Source organism: Notolepis coatsorum, assembly GCF_963971535.1.
Source record: "Notolepis coatsorum genome assembly, chromosome: 13".
Taxonomy (NCBI): Eukaryota; Metazoa; Chordata; class Actinopteri; order Aulopiformes; family Paralepididae; genus Notolepis; species Notolepis coatsorum.
In genome coordinates, this window is record NC_140177.1 from 64,230,646 (window position 1) to 64,251,073 (window position 20,428).

Sequence of the window (20,428 nt, forward strand, 5' to 3'; positions counted from 1 at the left end):
CTGCATCAGCACCCAGGTTTAAGGAGTGATACAGGGATATACACAGCGTGCTCTACACTGCATCAGGACCCAGGTTTAAGGAGTGATACAGGGATATACACAGCGTGCTCTACGCTGCATCAGCACCCAGGTTTAAGGAGTGATACAGGGATATACACAGCGTGCTCTACACTGCATCAGGACCCAGGTTTAAGGAGTGATACAGGGATATACCAGCGTGCTCTACGCTGCATCAGCACCCAGGTTTAACGAGTGATACAGGGATATACACAGCGTGCTCTACGCTGCATCAGCACCCAGGTTTAAGGAGTGATACAGGGATATACACAGCGTGCTCTACACTGCATCAGGAGCCAGGTTTAAGGAGTGATACAGGGATATACACAGCATGCTCTACACTGCATCAGGACCCAGGTTTAAGGAGTGATACAGGGATATACACAGCGTGCTCTACGCTGCATCAGCACCCAGGTTTAAGGAGTGATACAGGGATATACACAGCGTGCTCTACGCTGCATCAGCACCCAGGTTTAAGGAGTGATACAGGGATATACACAGCGTGCTCTACGCTGCATCAGCACCCAGGTTTAAGGAGTGATACAGGGATATACACAGCGTGCTCTACGCTGCATCACGACCAGGTTTAAGGAGTGATACAGGGATATACACAGCGTGCTCTACGCTGCATCAGCACCCAGGTTTAAGGAGTGATACAGGGATATACACAGCGTGCTCTACGCTGCATCAGCACCCAGGTTTAAGGAGTGATACAGGGATATACACAGCGTGCTCTACGCTGCATCAGCACCCAGGTTTAAGGAGTGATACAGGGATATACACAGCGTGCTCTACGCTGCATCAGCACCCAGGTTTAAGGAGTGATACAGGGATATACACAGCGTGCTCTACGCTGCATCAGCACCCAGGTTTAAGGAGTGATACAGGGATATACACAGCGTGTTCTACGCTGCATCAGCACCCAGGTTTAAGGAGTGATACAGGGATATACACAGCGTGCTCTACGCTGCATCAGCACCCAGGTTTAAGGAGTGATACAGGGATATACACAGCGTGCTCTACGCTGCATCAGGAGACCCAGGTTTAAGGAGTGATACAGGGATATACACAGCGTGCTCTACGCTGCATCAGCACCCAGGTTTAAGGAGTGATACAGGGATATACACAGCGTGCTCTACGCTGCATCAGGACCCAGGTTTAAGGAGTGATACAGGGATATACACAGCGTGCTCTACGCTGCATCACGACCAGGTTTAAGGAGTGATACAGGGATATACACAGCGTGCTCTACGCTGCATCACGACCAGGTTTAAGGAGTGATACAGGGATATACACAGCGTGCTCTACGCTGCATCAGGAGCCAGGTTTAAGGAGTGATACAGGGATATACACAGCATGCTCTACGCTGCATCAGCACCCAGGTTTAAGGAGTGATACAGGGATATACACAGCGTGCTCTACGCTGCATCAGCACCCAGGTTTAAGGAGTGATACAGGGATATACACAGCGTGCTCTACGCTGCATCACAACCAGGTTTAAGGAGTGATACAGGGATATACACAGCGTGCTCTACGCTGCATCAGCACCCAGGTTTAAGGAGTGATACAGGGATATACACAGCGTGCTCTACGCTGCATCAGCACCCAGGTTTAAGGAGTTGAATCCCAAACGACAGTGGAAATCAACGATGCTCTTCTCCGGGTACCACGTTCCAAATCAATATAATCCAACCAGTAATGGTTCTGCAATCGCAGACGCCGATTCTCCTGTGTACATGTCCAACGGTTCTCCGCCTAGGACTCCTCGGGTGTGGGCGACGTATTTAGGCCACACACCCTGGCTAAGTACACTAGCTAAAGACACGACGAACCGCTGGGTAATGCTACACACGAACGAACTGTGGCCGCACGATATACAATAAATGAACGACTATTTACTTCACATTAGATTAGGTCGAACTCGACGTTACTGCATTACACTCTGACACTTTACTATTCTATTCGCACGTGGTTCTCAACGCTCTGTTAGACGCAAGGTTGCTCACTTCACTGCACGTTGACTCGGGATGACGTGGGGTAAGGTACTGCCGCGCGCACCTTGCGCTGTATATATACTTAAGTGAATATCTAGTCCCAAACCGCAGTCTTTGTCTGGTATCAATACGCTGTCTCCGGGCATGTCCTGACATGCCTGAACTTGTCTTTGAACCTGCCGTTGGGGGCCTGCGCGCTGGCGCCTGGGGGCGCTGTCCAATAGGAGAGCGAATATTACTCTGGTTTGAACGCAGGTAAAGGGATATTCCATGTATATATATAAATAATATACAAAGTATATCAAACAATAAAGGTAGATTCTCAGTTTAATCTGGCCCTTCACAACAGCCGCCTCCTAATTAGTCCGCACCTAATTAGTTAAAGGAGACAGATTAATAGTCCAGTCAACTGCTCAATGTCTGTTGTGGGGAGTAGGGCAATCTACAAAGTCAGTGGGTCATGATCGTCATCAGGGGAGTCAGGGAGCCTCGGCAAATCTATCAGCCTCGCCACGGGTCGGGTGTGACAGTGAGGCAGGTCGGCCATCCTGGGTATACTGGGCTGTGCTCGCCACTTGCGACAGTCTAGACGAGTCCGCTGGAAGCGACGTACTGCTTCTCTTCCGTTCAGTATCCAATAGCGACGTCGGATCTCAGCGAAGACTCTCTCTGCCCCAGCGTGGTGCACATCCTCGTCGTATTTCATTTTTTTTATCCACTTTTTCTCCCATTTTTTCTATATATTTTCTCCCATCCCAATTTCGTATAATCCAATTCAACCCTCCCCTGTCACGAACGCTGTTTCTTGCCTCCCACAAGCCGGCTGCAATGTGGACTAAGTCATACATAGCACAAGTCCCCTCCGGTACTTGAGGTAACAGCAGTCGCATCTTTTCACCTGCGCAGCTCGATCTCTCAGTGTCGAGGAGTAACGCGTGGGAGGCTCACGCTGCCCCCGACACTTCCTGATTCTACTGCGCAGGCGCACCAACCGACTTGTAGGAGTCGCTTGTTCACAACGTTCGATCCCCACCCTTCAGTTTTTCCCTCCCCGTAATACGGCCAATGTGTATTACTGCGGACGACCAGACTTGTCATATTTCTTTATGATGAGCTCAGTGACCTTGTGTCGGCTGTTGAGGACTATAGGAAACTTGACGTCATCTGTTAAGTCCGGGGCCCGTCTCAGACGACCACCCACCCTGATGAGGCCATGGGTGTCGCGCTCAGGGTCCAAGTGGAGCAGTCTGCTGTCTGACGGGATTGGCTTTGTTCCCTGCAGGCAGTCTAGCTCGTCGGGGAACGAGTCTCTTTGGGCTCGCTGTAGCAGAAGGAGTTCTGCCTCTGCGTAGTTCGATGCGTCAATGTCTGTAGTGGGGGGAACCTCAGGGTGGTGCCACAGGAATGTTTTTAGCTGCGCACTCTCAAAGGTGAGGCAGTCGTCTATGTTAGGGTCAGTGGGGACTGGGATGTGCGTCAACCCACAGAACATAGATTTCTTGATCTCTGCCTCCTCTTGCCTAGCCTCCCGTGGGGTGGGGGTAGGCCACTCCTCCTCCGGGAGCTTGAGGAACTCAGGACCGTCACTATAGATATTGGGACGTGTGAGGTCATCTAGGGACATCCCCTGTGTGATGACATCGGCTGGGTTCTGTTTCGTGTCCACGTACCTCCAGCACGCTGATCCTACCAGGTCTTGAATCTCTGTGATTCTGACCCCCATGAAGACCTTGTATCTACAAGAATCGGATTGGATCCATGTGAGTACGGTCATGGAGTCTGACCACAAGATTGTTCTTTGCACCGGGATGGTGAGTTCACGTTGGACCAACGTGGCGAGTTGCGCGCCTACCAGAGCTGCGCAGAGCTCTAGACGCGGGATCGATTGTTGCTTGCGGGGGGCTATCCTTGAGCGAGCCAGGATGAAGGCTGTGTGTATTTCTCCTCCCTCCTCTCGAGCCCGCAAGTAGGCCACCGAGCCGTAGGCCACTTCCGAGGCGTCACTGAAGACGTGCAGGTCCATCTGGCACGTCTCCAGCCGCACTGTGGGTGGGAAGTCGCTCCGGCGTATGTTCACATTTTGGAGCGAGCTGAGTTCTCTCTCCCACTCTCTCCAGGTGGAAGCTAGGTGGTCGGGTATGGGGTCGTCCCAGCCCTGTTCCTTGTCCCACAGCTCTCGTACAATCATTTTCGCCCGAGTGGTGTAAGGTAGGATACACCCCAGCGGGTCGTATTGACTTGCGAGTGTTCTGTATACGCTCCGTCTGGTGGTCGGTAGAGGGGTCGACCTTCCCTGCTCCGTGGTCAGGGGTGTGTATTTGTAATGGAGCGAGTCTGTTTTGAAGCGCCAGACTAGGCCCAATGTCATTTCCTGTGCTTCACCTGGGGTGGTCGCCATCCAGGTCTCGCTGCTTGCTGCCTTTGTCTCTGGGGAGAGGCTGCGAAGTACCTGAGGGTCACTGCTGGCCCACTGCCGGAGATCAAAGCCGCCTTTGATCAGTGAGGCGCGGAGCTTGAGCAGGAGGGCTTTGGCTTCTTCTGGCGTCGAGACGCTTTGCAGACAGTTGTCCACGTAGAAACTCCTCTCTACACTTTGTCTGACCTCCTCGTCAGCTTCAGGGTCTTCTGTCACATGTTTTTGAAGTGCGAACGTAGCACAACATGGGCTGCATGTGGTGCCGAAGGGGAGGACCTCCCATTGGTAGATGGATGGTTGCTCATCTTTGATCCTCTCTCTCCATAGGAACCGCAGCAGGGGCTTGTCCTCCTCCACTAGTCGCACCTGCAGTAACATCCCTTTGATGTCACCGCTGATGGCCACCTTGTCTTGGCGGAAACGTAGTAGTACGCCGAGGAGAGAGGGGCCGAGTGTCGGGCCGGGCAAGAGTTCTTTATTCAGATTCTGTAGTCCGATCTGGCAGCTGCAGTTGAATACAATGCGATCCTTGCCGTTGTGGTGGACCTTGTGGTGGGGCACGTACCAGGATTCAGTCGTCTGGTCGGCCTCTTGAATGTCAATTTTCTTTATGTGTCCCGCTGTGATCAGCCTGTCGATCTCAGCGCGGTACACAGTGGCTTGAGTGGTGTCTTTGGCTAGACGCCGCTCGGTGTTCAGTAGATATCGCTCTGTCGCTTCTTTTGAGGCGTGGAGGGTGGGCATACCCTCTCGCCTCAAGAGTGGAGTTGCGTATCTCATCACTCCGTTGACCTCGACTCTCTTTGTCTTCTGCTCGAGGAGGGCTATGGCATAAGTGTCTTCCTTTGAGCGAACGAGTTTCTTTTCATTCTTAAAGGGCATCGCGTCTAATGTCCATAGCCTCTCGACGTGCTGCAAGAGTGTGGTGTCTTCTTCGTTTATCCTCGTGTAGAGACAGCGAGTGGCTGTCGGTCGGTTGGAAGACCCGGAGAGGGGGCCTTGTAGTGTCCAACCCAGGCGGGTCTCGACCGCTGCTGGACAGCCTCTGGGCCCGATGTGGACCCGGTCCGTTGGGACGATGAGGTGTGCGTGGTCGGATCCTATGAGCAGGGTCGGGGTGGCGTCGTCGATGAGCGGTATAGGTAGTTGACGTAGGTGCACGTATTTCTCCATCAGCTTTGGGATGGGGTAGGTGTACTGTGACAGGCCTATGTCGTGGCTGGTGAAGGCGTTAGTGATGCTATACTGCTTCTCGGGCTGCCCGACCGCTGCTATCGTGAAGGAGACATTTTCACCCTTTATGGTCTTCAGGTCTCTTCTAATGGTACGGATTGTCATTGTTTCTTCGCTCCCCCGCAGACCCAGCCGGGCTGCGGCGGATGCGAGGAGGAGAGTCTTTTCTGACCCATCGTCTAGGACGGCGTAAGTGTCCATGACCTTGTCCTTGTAGCTTAAGAGCACTCGGACCACCTTCAAGAGCACTCGGGAGCTCCCGCTCTTCGCAGGGTCTATGTACATGACGTTCACTCTCGAGCTGCTTGGGGGTACGGGTTTCTTGTTGCTGTCGTGTAGGACCTCCAAGTGGGCGCCGTCGCACTTGCTGCATCTTTTCTTTAGGCGGCACTCAGCTGCCATATGGCTGCGCGCGCAGCGGAAGCAGCGGCGGTTGGCTTTGATCCACTGACTCACCTCGTCAGCGGTCAGCTTCTTGAAGGTGTCACATTGAGACAGCCAATGTTCATTTTCACAGTACTGGCATACAATCTTCCACTTCCCCTTGGTCTGGGGGGTGCTGTGGTTCTTGTGCTGCGGCACTGACTCGGCCTGGTGCATAACTGTCACTGACCGGTGGTTATCGTTGGACCTCCGAGGTCCATCTCTTGGGCTAGATCCACTCCACACGAATGTGTCCAGCCGTAGGCTGCTAACTTCCCTTGCGAGGAAAGCGGCCAGGTCTAGGAGGGATGGCTCTGGGCCGTTGGGATCACGGTGGTCTCTCTGCCGCCGAAAACGCTATTGGCGGGCTGGAGGGAGCTTCTCCAGTATTCGCTCCACATTAGAATTTGCATACAGTTCATATCTCCCCTTCTCCTTTTGGGACCCCAGCATCCCCACGAGGGATTGTACCTTGATAGAGAGGTCATCCAGTGCTCTATTGTCTTTGGCTGGGGGGAGACGGTCGATATCCCGTATTTCTTGGATCACGTAATCCCATATGCGTCCATAACGCTGGTCGAGGGCCACCAGAGCCGCGGAGTATGGGGTGCTTGAGTTGGAATATGCCAGCGCTATGTTATGCGCTCTGGGCACCTTGAGATGCTTGAGGAGGATGGCATATTTGTACGACTCGTCGTGGACATCGGACATCATAGTCTCCAAACACATGCGTAATTCCGTGTACTGTGCTCTGTCCTCGCGCGTAAAGTCTGGGAACGTCGGTGTGCCAAGGTACGATGCCATGGATGGCTGGTACATTGGTGAGCGTAGGGGAAGAGGCCTCCTGGGCGAGTCTCCCCGTACATGTGGTCGTGGGTTAGTGCTTGGTGGGTACCAGAGGCCGGGTCCCCAGGTGCTGTTCCTCGGTGCTGACTGTACGTCAAACTCACCCTTGAGTTGGGTCGGGGGTTTGTAGTGCAGTGACTCGGGGCTGAAGTCGGGGCTGTACTGGGCCTCCTGGTCCAAAGTATGTTCGTGCTGGTGGGCTTGATATTCCTCCTCTTCCTCTTCTAGGTCCTGGAGTCTTCTAGTTAGTCTCTCTGCGACGTAGGCCGGTTCTTCCCGTTGGCTGGGTCTCGTATGGACCGGTCGGGGAGGGGGCTCGGAGACGTAGACAGGTTCCTCCTGTTGGCCGGGTCCCGGGTAGCTTTGTCGGGTAGGGGAAGGTGCCCTAGACCCTTGTCGTGATGATCTCCGGGAGCTCCGTGCGGAGAGAGGGGGTGTCGCCCTGGCGATCAATTGTTCTATCATCTGCGCCTGCAGCCGGTCGCGCTCTGCTTCGCGCTGCGCATTGGCGGCGTCGCGCTCTGCTTCGCGCTGTGCATTGGCGGCGTCGCGCTGTGCATTGGCGCGGTCTCGTTCGATGTTCTCTTCCGTCTGAAGGCGCCTCTCCTCCAGTCTGATGCGGTCGTCCTCACTCCTTTGTTGCGCCTGGAGGCGCTCTCGTTCAGTTGCAGAGTGTTCGCGCTCACTAAGGGCTTGCGCTTGGAGTTGCGCGTGAAGGCGCTCTCGTTCCGCTGCAGAGTGTTCGCGCTCGCTTAATTGTTGCGCCTGGAGGCGCTCTCGTTGTTCGCGTTCGCTCATTTGTTGAGCCTGGAGGCGCTCTCGTTCCACGGCAGTGTTCGCGCTCACTTAATTGTTGCGCCCGGAGGCGCTCTCGTTCCGCTGCAGAGTGTTCGCGCTCACTAAGGGCTTGCGCGTGGAGGCGCTCTCTCCGTGGCAGAGTGTTCGCGCTCACTAAGCGTCTTTGCTTGAAGCCGGTCGCGCTCACCCTGAAATCGGTCTCTTTCGGTTGAGGCTGTCAGCGTGGCGATCAAGATTTGCGCCAGTCTCTGGTCCGCCTTGCTGGGGGATGACACTGACGGAGGTGATCGGGTGCTGACAGGGCTTGTTGGAGATCTGTTCTCCTGGCGCGCTCCGAGGTCTATCTCCTGGGCGCGGTACTCTTCTCTTGGTTGTGTGTCGGGTTCTATCCCTGGAGCGCTTTCTTTATCCTGGAGCGCTCCGGGGTCTATCCCGGTGACGCTGTCTGGAGGTATAGTCACGTCATGTCCCACTTGGTCCCCCCCGTGAGCTAAGTCAGTTTCGTTTGAACCCACTGGGGTCTCTACTGGCAGGGTCGCCAAGTCGATAGGATTGGACATGCTTAAACTATCCGATTTATCCGTATTTAACGTCTGTTTAGATAAGCTAAGGGGTAGAACGAAAGCGAAGTCCTCCAGATATGGAGGTAGCTGACGTTTGCGCTGCGGGCGTTCTAGCTTAGGGGAGCCGCTTGGAGAGTGTTCACCGCTGGCCATGTCAATATTAATATTATATTAAATATTACACTGATACCCTCCGGCTCGAAGGACCAATTGTAACTGAGGGGTTACAAAACCCTGACTGTATTAAAGATTGTGATAGATTAAACCACTGCTAGTTATGTACTTTAATTACTGGCCAGACAGTACATCAAATATAGATGGTGAACACCCACAAGAACACGGCATTGACAAAGAAATAGTATTTGAGGGTATTTTATTATTATTATGCAACATTAGGTTACAGAATGAGAATTAGGGTCGTGCTTGTATGGCGAAGAATATACGTAAAGTCAGTCAATAGCATGAGTCACTAAGAATAGCAGGAATCCTACGATGGGTCTAAGTTGACACCACCTGTCGTATAGTAGCAACTATATAGGGCAACACTGGTACCGCCTGGAGACAATGGGTTCCCTCCGGGGGTGTAAGGCCTGGAGGGTAGAGGAATGTTCGGGTACTCAGTCTGATTCAATGAGGAATAAAGAGACTCCAGGTACAGGAGTCGGTCCTTGTAACTCCCTTGATCAGCAGCAAAGCAATAATTGTAATCCAAATGCTCTATAGCATTGATGACAGTTAGCCAGCCTCCGTCCACGAGGCCAGCCCGAGTTGTAATCCTCACGAGGTTGAATCCCAAACGATAGTGGAAATCAATGATGCTCTTCTCCGGGTAACACGTTCCAAATCAATATAATCCAACCAGTAATGGTTCTGCAATCGCCGACGCCGATTCTCCTGTGTACATGTCCAACGGTTCTCCGCCTAGGACTCCTCGGGTGTGGGCGACGTATTTAGGCCACACACCCTGGCTAAGTACACTAGCTAAAGACACGACGAACCGCTGGGTAATGCTACAGACGAACGAACTGTAGCCGCACGATATACAATAAATGAACGACTATTTACTTCACATTAGATTAGGTCGAACTCGACGTTACTGCATTACACTCTGACACTTTACTATTCTATTCGCACGTGGTTCTCAACGCTCTGTTAGACGCAAGGTTGCTCACTTCACTGCACGTTGACTCGGGATGACGTGGGGTAAGGTACTGCCGCGCGCACCTTGCGCTGTATATATACTTAAGTGAATATCTAGTCCCAAACCGCAGTCTTTGTCTGGTATCAATACGCTGTCTCCGGGCATGTCCTGACATGCCTGAACTTGTCTTTGAACCTGCCGTTGGGGGCCTGCGCGCTGGCGCCTAGGGGCGCTGTCCAATAAGGAGAGCGAATATTACTCTGGTTTGAACGCAGGTAAAGGGATATTCCGTGTATATATATAAATAATATACAAAGTATATCAAACAATAAAGGTAGATTCTCAGTTTAATCTGGCCCTTCACAACAGTTAGGGTTAGGGTTAGTTTGGTGTAGTAGGGTTAGTTTGGTGTAGTAGGGTTAGGGTTAGGGTTAGTTTGGTGTAGTAGGGTTAGGGTTAGGGTTAGTTTGGTGTAGTAGGGTTAGGGTTAGGGTTAGTTTGGTGTAGTAGGGTTAGGGTTAGTTTGGTGTAGTAGTTGGACGTATGGTCTGATGCAGATGGCCGAGTAACTATTGCTAAGATAGATTACTGTAACAGGAAAAACGATTTGGTAGCGGCTTACGCCCCTAATCTTTACGACGCTAACTTCTACGCTTCACTCACTAGAGCGATGTTAGATCTCCCTGGGTATTCATTTATAATTAGTGTGGATTTTAATGCCATCTGGGATTCCTTGATTGATAAATCTAGTCTCACCACATCCTCTGACCAGAAACAGGCCTCTAAGGCACTACAGGCTTGGGCCAAGGATACAGGTGTAAAGGATCTGTGGCGACTACTCAACCCAACGGCCCGAGAGTATTCCTTTTTCTCAGCAAGACACAAGACATTTTCTAGAATAGATTATGTTTTTGCATCCCCTAGACTATTTGATAGCTTTGACGTTGAATTGGGACCCATTGCACTGTCAGATCACAACTATTTACTCCTAAAGGGCTCATTCAGTAGAATGACATCCAGAGCCCCAAGATGGCGTTTTAACTCGACACTATTGAAAAACATTGAATTCAATCTACAATTCAAAATAAACTAAATGAATTCCTGCAGATTAATGCATGTTCGGTACAAGACCCCAGAATGTTATGGAGATCGGTAAAGGGTTTTATTAAGGAAAACACTACGGTCTTTGCCTCCAACCTCCGCAAGAAACGTCAATCCAAATTGGTAGAGCTGGAAGTGCTTCACTCTTCGTTGTTCTCCTCTTTACAACGCAACTACTTGTGTCAACTGGAGTCTCAAATTTAAATGTTAAAAAAGGAGATTAACTCCATCTTAAGACAACAATCTGAATTTCAAATACGCAGAACAAGACAACATTATTACTTTCATGGCTCTAAACCGAGTCACCTACTAGCTATGAAGATACGATCCAATGAACAATTTGCTGATATCCCTGCTATTAAGGACCAACAGGGACTTGTTATTACAGACCCCAAAAAAATCTACGAGACTTTCAGAGAGTTTTACTCCAACCTGTACAAGTCAGAAGTGATTTTCGATCATAATAAACTGGATACATTTCTTGATCAAATTAACTTACCTTTCAGAGGAAGACGCTAACCGGTTAGATGCACCTATTACACTAGAGCAGGGGTAGGCAGCCCTAGGCACTAGCATTAAAAATAAAAATAAATAATAATAAATTTTTACTACCACATATTTAACACTTTGACTGCCGGGACACGTCTTTAGACGTCTTTGCTGGCCATGCTAAAGTTGCCGGGGGACGCTGTACAGCGTCCTTATATCAATATTTCAAAAATCTGCGATCGGATTCATATTCCCCCTCCGCTGGCCTGAGATCCACCAGCAGGACCCACTGAGCTCTCTGGCGGTTCAGGAGCGCCATCTGGTGGCCGATCGGCGCAACCGCTTAACAGGAAGCGCAGTAGAGGTTTTGCTGGTCGGCCATATTACTTCCGGGCACTCGGTATAGGTTCCGGCACTCTAGCTCGTCACACTACATAGCGATCGATTGCCAATAACTCGATAAACAACATGATTTGGACGTATATACCATTATACAAGCTGGAGATGGACCGGGTAATAATATATCCCATAATGATAAAATTTCTACTCGACGATGATCGCCCAACGGGGCGCGGAGACTGGGGTGAGTTTCAGCGTGTAACGTTACCATCTTCGATACTAACTGCTTTTATCAACATTTGACCCACATTAGATGATTGGTATAACGCTGCCCACGGAATTATAAACGCCCCCTCGCCCATCCGGTCAACATCAGATGACGTGTAGTAACTTCTAGAAGTACGTCTAGTTGGAATTTTTTATATCGCGCTGATTGCCATCAAACTGTATTTCATCATCAATATAATGCATTTGGGGCTATATATCACGTTCTGGAGAAAGCTGCAGAAAGAGATGAAAACATACTTATACATTAGACCATACTTTACTATGAATATGTGAATGAAAAAGTTTAACGTTGCTACACAATGAACAATACATATAGGACTTTGAATGGGCCCTAATAATGGCAATGTAGCAATAGAATTTAAAAAGTTATAGCCCTGCAAAGAAGGGGACTTTCTCCATAGACAAATAGCGCTGGCAATCTATGGTATATCATTAATTTAACCCAAGGCAACCAAAGTGTTAATTGAGACCCTTTATTTGTTTATTATTTCAATTTAGCTGGAAATACATTGCTACATCATTCAGTAACATTTGCAGAGCCTTATAACAAAAACATTATTACGGTCACCATTGTGACCAGTGGGATTAACACTTTAACTGCCGAAAACGCCGGACCTCGTCATTCCCCGCCATGCTCAAGGTGCCGAGGACACCGTAACTCGTCTTTGATATCAATATTTCAAAAATCTGTGATCGAAATCATATTTTCGTTCCGGAGCCTTGACACACAGTGCTGATCTCCTCTCAACCCTCTAGCGGTTCAAGAGCGCCATCTGGTGGCCGATCGGCAGATCGAAACCGGATATCAACCTTTGAACCGGCAGGACTCACTCCATATGGGGTCCGGGCACTCGCTAATGTTAGAGAGACTCCGTCTTCACACAGTGAATATCGATCGGTGGAAATAACTCGAAAAAACAACATGATTTGGACGTATATACTATTATACAACCTGGAAATAGATCGGGCATTTCAACATCCCATAATCGAAAACTCTACTCCACGCTGATCGCCCAACGGCCCGAGGAGACTGGGGTGAGTTTTAGCGTGTAGTATTACCGTGTTCGATATAAACTGCTATGATGAACATATGACCCACATTAGATGAATGGTATAACGTTGCCCACGGAATTATAACCGCCCCCTCGCCCATCCGGTCAACATCAGATGACGTGTAGTAAATTCTAGAAGTACGTCCAGTTGAAATTTTTGATCTCGCACAGATTCCTACCAAACTGTATTTGATCATCAATATAATGCATTTGGGGCTATAAATCACGTTCTGGAGAAAGCTGCAGAAAGAGATGAAAACATACTTATACTTTAGACCAGGGGTGTCGAACTCATTTTCACAGAGGGCCACATCAGCATTATGGTTGCCCTCAAAGGGCCAAAGACCGTATAAATGTTAATGTAATGTAAAATAAATGTAGCTACACATTTACATATTGTTAAACATGGTGTTTCTGTATTTATTACTTATTCAAGTTATACATATTGCATATTAATTTGCATAAATGTAAAAATATATGTTAGCTTATGTTATTTTAACAAATAATTTTAGTTTATCAGAACCCCATATTACTCCACCAATCAATGATCAAACCATTCAAGTAAATAACAAAGAAGAATATCATCAAATACAAGCTATGACATTAAGTTTGTTCAAAACCTTTTTGTCACAGTCAAGAGGGGCAGAACTAACAACTGTGAGCTGCAAAGAACACGTGGGACAGATGTAGCAGATGTTACAAAAACAAATGGCTGCACACAACCTTGCAGAGGCCATACATCCAACTAATGGAAGATAGTTTAATTAACTTTAATTAACAGATTGCAGAATGGGTACAGTACAGCTCAATACACACAATTGTTAATGGGATGCAGACCAGAGAAAGACTTTCGACTTGTTTACATCAGGGTCCCCCATTTTCAATTCGTAATGAAATTGCTATTATCTGTCTGCATGAACACACAACTGTAACTGTACTCAAAAATAACAAAATAAGGGTTGTCTCAGTTCACAACTATATTGGTCAAGTTTTGGGTGGGACTTGTTTGCGTCCCTACAGCTTCTTATTCAATTGAGCGAGATGCTCGGTTATGTCACACAGCCAGTTTGCATCTGACAGTTCAGACAATATTTCTTCAACCCTTTGTTACCTACTCCGCCTGGATCTTTTTTGTATTTTGGGCTGTAAAATTGTCAAAGAATGTCTGAGGAAGTGCTTTTGGCTTTTTTCCTTTGTTACCTCAGATTTTCAACATACATGTATGTGTAAGAATGTGTAATAACTAAGGCTGTCAAAGTTAAAGCTTTATTAACGCATTAACCCACAATTATTTTAACACTGCTATTTTTTAACCCAATATTAATGTAAATTTTTTTTTTTTTTTTACCTGGGCTCTTGGGGGGCCACATCAAATGACGCCGCGGGCCGGATTTGGCCCGCGGGCCGTGAGTTTGACACCTATGCTTTAGACCATATTTTAGTATGAATATGTGAATGAAAAAGTTTAACGTTGCTACACCATGAACAATACATATAGGACATTGAATGGGCCCTAATAATGGCAATCTAGCAATAGAATTTAAAAAGTTATAGCCCTGCAAAGAAGGGGAACTTCTCCATGTTAAATAGAGCTGGCAAGGGATGGTATATCATGAATTTAACCTTGGGCAATCAAAGTGTTTAATCAACTAATTGTATTATTTATTTTTCTATTTCATTGAACATTGCACATGTTAAAAGCCATTTTTTTTACTCAAAATGTGAGTATTACCAAGTCAACTTGTGTTCTTAAAACAATGACAATAAACATAGTTTTATTAGGTTTAAATAATGTGGTTGTGTACTCATTTTTCTGTTAACTTATTATGGATTGAAAACTGAAAACCTTAATGCACAGTAACTGAATTCAATATTTTTAAGTTCTGGTAACTTATTATTATATATTTTTTTACAGTGTAGTCTTGCGATCAATCAAAACTTATTTACACGATATACCTCACATTCACCCTCCATTCACATCCTGGTGTTCTCCATTAGGCCTGTAGGTGGAGCTATGACAGCACATGTACAGTACACACACCAATGGTGTGTGATGTGTCCAAAAATGAATGGGCAAATGTGAGTGAAATGGTCGCACTGTATGCAGCTGTTTGTCTGCATTGCATCCCCCCCCCCCCCGACTCAGATTTAGGGTTGATACAACCATCATAATAATATTGTTAATAATAACAATAACAATAATGATGTAATAATGTAAAAATTATCATTAAAAAGACCTGATTATGAGAAGAAAAAAATTACGATGCATGGAATATTGTTGAGGCACACTAGTTACAACTATATTTCAAACAGGCACTCCATGTCAAAAAGGTTGCTGACCCCTGCACTAGAGGAACTATATCTGAATTGCAAAGTGGTAAGGCCCCTGGTTGGGATGGCATTCCACCAGAACTGTACCTTTCATGTTGGGATGTAATTGGACCCCTATTACTTGATATGATTTTATACTCAATCAAAGAGGGGAACTTCTCCAGGGACGTCAATATGGCACTCATATCTGTCCTCCTTAAAAAAGACAAAGACCCCACCGAATGCGGTAGTTATAGACCCTTAAGCCTCCTCGGAACCGATCTCAAGCTGTACGCTAAGGTACTAGCCATCAGACTTCAAAAGCATATGACATCTTTAGTTCACCCTGATCAGACAGGCTTCATAAGAGGCCGCCTGATCACGGATAATCAGCGGTGCGTTCCTGATATCAACTGTGATTGCACGCACGCTAATGGCGCCACGAATGGAATGTAACACATATCATTCACAAGTTAGGTGTGAATGTATCTGAGAACGTATTTAACACACCTGACGACCGGCGCTATTGATATGCAAAGTAGCCCAGGTGGGTACTTATAGCGAGTTGGCGAGTGCAGCACATTCCTGTGTGCGTGCACGCGCTTCTGCTCAAATCTTTGCTCAAATCTTACTCTGCACGGAGTGCAATCTCGTCCCATGAGCCTGCGGATAATATTAGACGGTTACTGCATGTGATAGATTCCAGCAAGGATGCCACGCCTCCTACAGCTGTATTATCCTTGGATGCGATGAAGGCCTTTGACAGGTTGGAATGGTCTTATTTATGGGCAGTACTTGGAAGGATGGGGTTAGGGGATGGATTCATTAATATGATCAAAGTACTATACACAGATCCATCGGCCATGATTTTAACAGGTAAATTCATCTCCCCACACTTCCCTGTGTCGCGCTCGTCCAGACAGGGTTGTCCTCTTAGTCCCGGACTATTTGCTCTATCCCTAGAGCCTTTGGCACAGTACATAAGACAATCCCAGTCCATAGAGCCGATCTCAATTAAGGGCACACAGCATCATATTAGCTTATATGCGGACAATGTAATATTGTTCATGCAAAACCCTACCACCTCCCTACCTCATCTTCTCAAATTAATAGATGATTTTGGCAATCTATCGGGATTTAAGATAAACTGGCCAAAATCGGCCTTCCTTCCACTTAATGTGACTGCGAAGGCTACCTCCCTCCCAGCAAATATACCAATGGTAGAACACTTTAGATGTCTTGGAGTTGAAATATTCCCCACTATATGCCAAACGGTGAAGTATAATTATTCCGGATTCCTAGATAGGATCACAAATGACTTCGGCAGGTGGTCAAAACAAAAAAACTCAGTACAGGCCCGAGCATCAATAGTTAAGATGGACGTTTTACCCAGAATTAACTTCTTCAGCTCTTCATGTTGCCGTTACCCCCCCCTGTTGGTTACTGGCAAAAATTACACCACCGCATATACATTTATTTGGAACAACAAACCTCCACGAATAAAAAGATCCACTGCACAGAGAAATAAAGCCAACGGGGGTTTAGCATTTCCAGACTTCTACTATTATTTTAAAGCGTTCTCTTTAAGACCACTGATCACCTGGTTTGATTCTCAAGCATCTGTATCCTGGAGACCATTAGAGGAGAACATAGTGGCACCACATAGACTGCAGGATGTAGTATACACCAACTTATCAATTAAGCAATGCAACTTGAAATTTGGCCCTCTTATTACACATGTTATCCGGATATGGCGTGACACACAGAAAAAGTGTACTAACCACCATAAATGGCATAGTCATTCTCCCCTATTTAATAACAATTTACTCCTTATTGCACTCAGATTTCCTAAATGGGAAAAGAAGGGCATACATACATTGGGGGATATCTTCGACGACCGGGGTCTCTGCAGCTATCAAGATATATCTAACAAATTTAACCTCACCAGTTCCACTCATATTTTCTATCTACAATTAAGAGCAGCTTTGAAGGCTCACGGAGTCCCATTAAAGATTCCACTTGAGCACCACAGATATCACAAATTCTTTTATGAAAAGGAGACATTGAGAGGCTTCGTCTCTGACTTTTATCGTCACTTACTTACGTCCTCATATGATGTCCTTCCCCTAGACTCAGTTTGGAGGAAGGATATTCCAAACTTGGAAGTAGATTTTGATTGGGATGAAGTCTGGGCAAACGTTCGGCTGTCGTTACGCAACCCGGATCATCAACAGATTAATCTTAATTTTATTCATAGGACTTACCTGACTCCTAGACGTTTGCACCTAATGGGGCTCAGACAAGACCCTCGATGCTCCTTGTGTTTAAACGGTCCTCTTGGTACATTTATGCATATGTATTGGGAATGCCCTCCTGTTAAGATATTCTGGGAAGAAGTAACCACTCAATTATCAGAATTTTTATCTCTGACCATACCTGTACTGCCTTCTGTATTGTTGTTGAATGATGTTTCTCAGTTATCAACCTCTGTACATGTAAAGAGACTAATTTTGTCCGGTCTTACGGCTGCCAAAAAGTTGATAGCATCACGCTGGATTCAACCGGATAAAATGTGCCGGAAGGTATGGGTTCTTACCTATCTCGATGTGATTTATCTAGAGATATCTACCGCACGAATTTTAGGTGCTAATGAAGCCAGCATAGCAATCCGGTTCGATGTGGTGGAGAAGATAAAGGGTAGCATATGAATTTGTAATCCCTGATGTTAATCGGAATAGTGGATATATAGTCCAAAAGGGGGTCCTGAGGGGGGGGGGGGGGGGGTGGAGGGGGAGGGAAGGGGAAGGAAAGAGTGAGGAAGAGCGAGCAAGAGCATATGTATTGTATTGTATTGTATTTATTATTTTTATGTCTTTTAATCTACATTTATTTTGATTTAATTACTGGACTGTCATTATTGTTATTATTATGTCGGTCATTGTCCTGTGATTTATCATAGATTTCGACTATAAATGTATTGTTTGTCTAGTTTTGTTTTAAAAAAGGGAAAATAAAAAACATTTGTTCAAAAAAAATAAAAAAAATAATCTGCCTTTGATTGGCCCTAACACGTGCATTCTGCAAAGACCAGCCCCGATCTGCCTCTGATTGGCTCTGATCATCACCCTGAAATTCATCTTGGCTGAATGACGGGCTAAACAAGATGAGCATCAACTTTTCGAATTGAAATGATAAATAAGCACATCGTCTCATACTGGTTTCATAATACAACGTTTCCGAATGGACGTTTTGGATTAAACAAAGTGTATGCAGTGATGCTTTTCCCAGTGGAACACAAGCTGCTTAACGTTACACAGGTATGTTATACACGTTAATTAAGCTTTGTAACGTTCGAGCGCAGCTAACGTTAAGGTAGCAGGAGCCGTCGGCCAACAAAGTTGTTTCAACAAATGGATTCACAAAATGGATTATCATTCAAACGTTATTGAAGCCTCCCGTGACCAGTAAGTAGGTACGTCTACTACTCAACCGCAGCAATGTTCACTATGAATTGAAAATGGGGGACCCTGATGTAAACAAGACAAACGTCTTTCTCAGGTCTGCATCCCCTTAACAATTGTGTGTATTGAGCCATACTGTATTGTACCCATTCTGCAATCTGTTAAATAAAGTTGTTAAGGGGATGCAGACCAGAGAAAGACGTTTGTCTTGTTTACATCAGGGTCCCCCATTTTCAATTCATAGTGACATCCTTTACATAACATCTTAAGAAATGACTAATGTGTATGGGAACTGACAAAAAAAGTAACGGTAAAGGTAACGCTTAAAATGTATTATTGCAGCGGCAAAAGGCACAGTGAAAATGTTTGGGTGCACCTAAATGAAAAAGTTAGGCGCACTGGTGCAACCAATGTAAAAAGGAGCCCTGGAGCCCTGGAGAGTCATGTACTCTGACTTCTCCAGTGCTTTTGACACCATAAGGCCTGGGCTGCTGGGTGAGAAGTTGGAGGCGATGCAGGTAGAGGCCCCCCTGGTGTCCTGGGTTGTTGACTATCTGACGGGCAGACCACAGTACGTGCGCCTACAGAGCTGTGTGTCAGACAGACTGGTCAGCAACACCGGGGCCCTGCAGGGGACAGTCCTCTCTCCCTTCCTCTTCACCGTCTACACCAATGACTTGCACTATCGGTCAGAGTCCTGCCACCTTCAGAGGCTTTCTGATACGATAGTGGGATGTATAAAGGACGGTGACGAGAGGGAATACCGGGAACTGGTAGTGGACTTCGTCACATGGTGTGATATAAACCACCTGCAGCTAAATGTGACGGAGACCAGGCAACTGGTTGTGGAGCTGGGGAGGAGGAGGAGTGCACCTGTGACCCCCGTTTCCATCAGGGGAGTTGATGTGGACATGGTTGAGGTGTACAAATACCTCGGTGTGCACATCGACAACAAACTGAACAGGTCAAAACATGCAGAAGCACTATACAAGAAGGGCCAGAGCCGACTCTACTTCCTCAGAAGGCTGAGATCCTTCAACGTCTGTACAAGGATGTTGAGGATGTTCTATGAGTCGGTGGTGGCGGGCGCCTTCTTGTACGCTGTGACCTGCTGGGGCAGCGGACTGAGAGCAGGGGACGCAACCAGGCTGGATAAGCTGGTCAGGAAGGCCAGCAGCGTGGCCTGGACTCTTACTTTTGAAACAGCACTGTGCAATATTACACCTATTGTAGACTTCAGTATATTTTTACTGTATTTATTTATTTACTGTATATTTTATTCTATTCTTAGGCAATTTGTTTTGTTATTCTTATTCGTAACTTTGTTATGTCTAAATGTTTAATGTGAGCGATTTGTGTAAAATTTCCCTCGGGATAATTAAAGTATTTCTATTCTATCTCAAACAAACCTATTGTCTGTTGTGTTATTGACTGAACCATGTCACCTGACTCCTCTTCTGTCCTCTGATTGGTAGAACCTGTCGGGGGAGGCAGGGCCTAACTACCTGTCAGCGGCCGCAGGCCCCTCCCCCCTCCCCCCTCGTCTCTTCTGCTACGTCTGTGGCTTCCCCTCGCACTACACCTGCACCTCCTGTGGGGGGCGCTACTGCTGCACCAAGTGTCTGCACACACACAGAGAGACCAGGTATACACACACACACACAGACGCACACACACACCCTCAAATTGAATGTTCTGTAGTGTTCAAGCTAATCTCACTCTTTCTCTGTATCTATCTCTCCCCCTGTCTCTCTCTCTCTCTCTCTATCTGTCTCTCTGTCTCTATCTCTCCCCCTGTCTCTCTCCCTATATCTGTCTCTTTCTCTGTCTATCACTCCCCCTGTCTCTCTCCCTCTATCTGTCTCTCTTTCTCTCTCTATATCTCTCTCTGTCTATATATCTCTGTCTCTATCTCTC

General features: G+C 47.1%; 1 protein-coding gene across 1 annotated transcript in view; it reads left to right on the forward strand.

The window, feature by feature from the left end:
- Positions 1-20,428, forward strand: part of znhit1 (zinc finger, HIT-type containing 1) — a 33,452-nt gene that overhangs the window by 9,921 nt on the left and 3,103 nt on the right. Inside the window, exon 4 of the mRNA XM_084327435.1 lies at positions 19,987-20,156. Coding sequence (XP_084183561.1) covers positions 19,987-20,156 — 170 coding nt within the window. The remainder of the gene's footprint in view (positions 1-19,986; positions 20,157-20,428) is intronic.